The sequence below is a fragment of the Camellia sinensis genome, chromosome 13 (genome assembly GCF_055761805.1).
Source record: "Camellia sinensis isolate YWXY chromosome 13, ASM5576180v1, whole genome shotgun sequence".
NCBI classification, from domain to species: Eukaryota; Viridiplantae; Streptophyta; class Magnoliopsida; order Ericales; family Theaceae; genus Camellia; species Camellia sinensis.
In genome coordinates, this window is record NC_138973.1 from 21,451,906 (window position 1) to 21,455,216 (window position 3,311).

The window sequence follows — 3,311 nt, forward strand, 5'->3', positions numbered from 1 at the left end:
CTCTTGATGTCATGTCTTACATAAGCACACTCCTTGATTTTAAATAGTCAGCAAATGTTAATAATTAAAAAGATAAAAGTAAGACTAATTTTTTCTTTTCCTTTTGTTTATTTATTTATTTTTTTTTAAACATGGAGCCACCGTTTTTGTAGAAAAATTAATAAAAAGTTCACAACTTTTAAATAAACAGATGATTTGCTCCATCTATATATATATATATATATATATATATATACATATATATAACTCCATCTTTTTCTTCATGTTTGATTATAATATGATATAATCAATTTAGTATAAAAAGTTTAATAGCGCACGTGATGTATTCTATTTATATTATATGCATTATATATATAATGTTCTAATCAAATATTTGCATACAGAAAAATCTCTTTAATAATATTTATGATGGATCTGAAAATATATGCCCTCTTTAAAATATTGTATATGTTGTAGAGATTTTAAACTAAATATATTCTACCACTCCATATTAATTTTGTCAACACAAGACAACCCATCAATATCAAATTTGTCAAAATAATATAATTAATCAATTTTTAATTTGGTCAAAAAGTGAATAGTGATCAGCCTCAATTTTCAAAAAGTGAATAGTAAAGTTTTCAAAAATATTTTTATTTAACTAATATTTAACGAATATATATATATATATATATATATATATATATATTCTTTTTAAAAAGATAATATTTTGGGTCAAATACATATGTATATTAAAAAATTCAAATTGTTACAAATAATATTTTAGACATCATCAAAATTAAATAATATGATTAACAGTTATAAATGATGATTACATCAAAGTCAAAATTGCATCACTGTCGGATACAGTTTTTTTTTTTTTAATAAATAAATTACCCATTGTGTAATAACAATTGCAAAAATCTACTAACCAGGAAGATGTGTTGGGAAAATTGTTATAAAATAGTTGAGATTTAATTAATATATTAATATTGTACCTGCCTTTGTTGTAAGAATTTTTCCTAAATATGGCTTAATGTGACTTATGCATGATTATACTAGATTCATCTCATTAAGAAAGATACATGTACATCAATTAGATGGTGACTAATCATTAATGGATGCACCTATATATACAATGTATATAAGACTAATGTTAATGCATTGAATGTGATAGATTCATTATGAATGAATCTTAGAGTTACATTATGTATCTATTATGAATATGTAAGATACATTAATCTATCTAATGAATTCATTAATATAGAAGATGCATTATGTATCATGAATGTATAAGATACATTAATCTATTTAATGAAGTTTATTGAATGAATGGATTCTTTGATGGGAAGAATCCTAGCATAAATAGTGTAAGGTCCCAAACCACACTCTTTATCACAAAAACTCAAGTTGTCACCACAAGAAGACTCTCATCGCCTAGAGAGAGAGAAGTGGTTTGAAGATCTTAGACAAGTAAAGTATTTGAAGATCAAGATCTTCCATTCAAGGTTTTTCTTTCTTAAAAGAGGATTTCATACTATCATGGATCAATGTATGTATTTACTTAAGTTGTATTGTAGAAATTCATATAGTTTTCATGTATAAAATTGAATCCTTAATGGTTTTTAGTTTATATTCCATAAAGTTTTCTATCAATTGGTATCAGAGCATGGTTCTCAATTTTTATGCATGAAACGTATAAGTATGAATTTCATTTTATGATGATGTTTTGTGTAACAAGTGCAAAACCTTAATTTACACTTGTCCAAATTTTTTTTTTGATTTTTGGCCAATCTTTTATTCTATTGATATTAAAATAAAAATTGAAAATTATTAAACAAGTGGTAATTAAGATAATGTTTTATGCACTAATAATATTTTGTTACACACCTTATGAGTTGAAACATTGTTGATCAGCCCAATGGAGGTTCAACACTATGTATGTTTGAACAACCGAGATGATTAGTATAATAAATATAGCAATAAGTTTTTTCTGCCCAATGGTAATAAACTTCTCACATGCTTTCGTTAATAAAATAAAATAAGAGACATTAAGTTTTTCTACCCAACGATGATAAGCTCATTAAGGTCTTAATAATTATTTTATTTTATTTTATACTGTTTATTTTTATTAGTCATCTGATTTATTTTTATGAATTGTTAAAATATATTGTTATTCGGCCCAACGGAAGGATAACTTGATTTCGTATCTAACTAATTATGTTTTATAGTTAGATATATTTAACTTGTGGCGCTATTTTTATGAGATGTGAAAAGTAGTTTTCTTGATTATATTATGTAATAGATATTATGTGTTTGCAGCATTGAATCCTACTGCAATTAATAGTTACTTGTCGAGAATTGAAACTTTGAGTAGAACTAATTTTAAGAAATGGAATGAACAAATTGGAATTGTTTTGGGAATTATGGATTTAGACTATGCATTAAGAGAGCCGGCTCTTACAAAGCCTAACAATACAAGTTCTAAGGAACACATGGCTTTATATGAAAAATGGGAACGCTCTAATCGCTTAAGTCTAATGATTATGAAAGGCTCAATTACGCCTGCAATTCAAGGAGCAATCCCTGTTTCTAAAAGTGCAGTGAGCTATATGAAATCTATTGAAGAACAATTCATTGGAACTTCCAAATCCCTTGCTAATACTCTCATGATTAAAATGATGACAATGAAATATGATGGTTTGAGTGGTGTTCGTGAACATATCTTAAAGATGAATGACATGGCCTCTCAATTAAAGGGGATGGACATGGAAATTTCTGAAGGTTTTCTTGTTCATTTCATTATGGCTTCTCTTCCTGCGCAATTTGGTCCTTTTAAGATCAATTATAATATGCAGAAAGATAAGTGAAAGATGAGCGAGTTAATTGCCACGTGTGTTCAAGAACAAGAGAGGCTTAAAACTGAAAAGCCTGATATGGCTCACCTTATCACATTGGGTCCAACCAAAAAGATTTTCAAGAAAGGCAAAAGTAAGAAGAAGAAGAATGCAAATGATGAAACTCACAAGGCTAATGAAGAAAATAAGATTCGATGTCATTTCTGTCGAAAGAAAGGTCACATAAGAAAGGACTGTCCAGGTTTTAAAAGTTGGTTGGACAAGAAAGCTAACACTCAATGCTTTGTGTCTTATGAAACCATTTTGGTAGATGTTCCACCAAATTCTTGGTGGATTGACACTGGTTCAAGTATTCACATAACAAATTCCATGCAGGAATACCTTACAAGTCGGAAACTAAATAAAGGAGAACGAACCATTACGGTTGGGAATGGAGTAGAAGTGGACGCTGAGGCTATTGGCACCCTCTGTCTA

At 28.0% G+C, this 3,311-nt stretch overlaps 1 protein-coding gene across 1 annotated transcript; it reads left to right on the top strand.

Annotated features, from left to right (window-relative positions):
• Window positions 1-1,521: 1,521 nt before the first annotated feature.
• Window positions 1,522-2,849, top strand: LOC114274067 (uncharacterized). The gene is made up of 2 exons (XM_028215938.2): window positions 1,522-1,531; window positions 2,302-2,849. Exons 1-2 carry the CDS (start codon window positions 1,522-1,524, stop codon window positions 2,847-2,849), a joined length of 558 nt encoding a protein of 185 aa, XP_028071739.2.
• The last annotated feature ends 462 nt before the right edge of the window (window positions 2,850-3,311 follow it).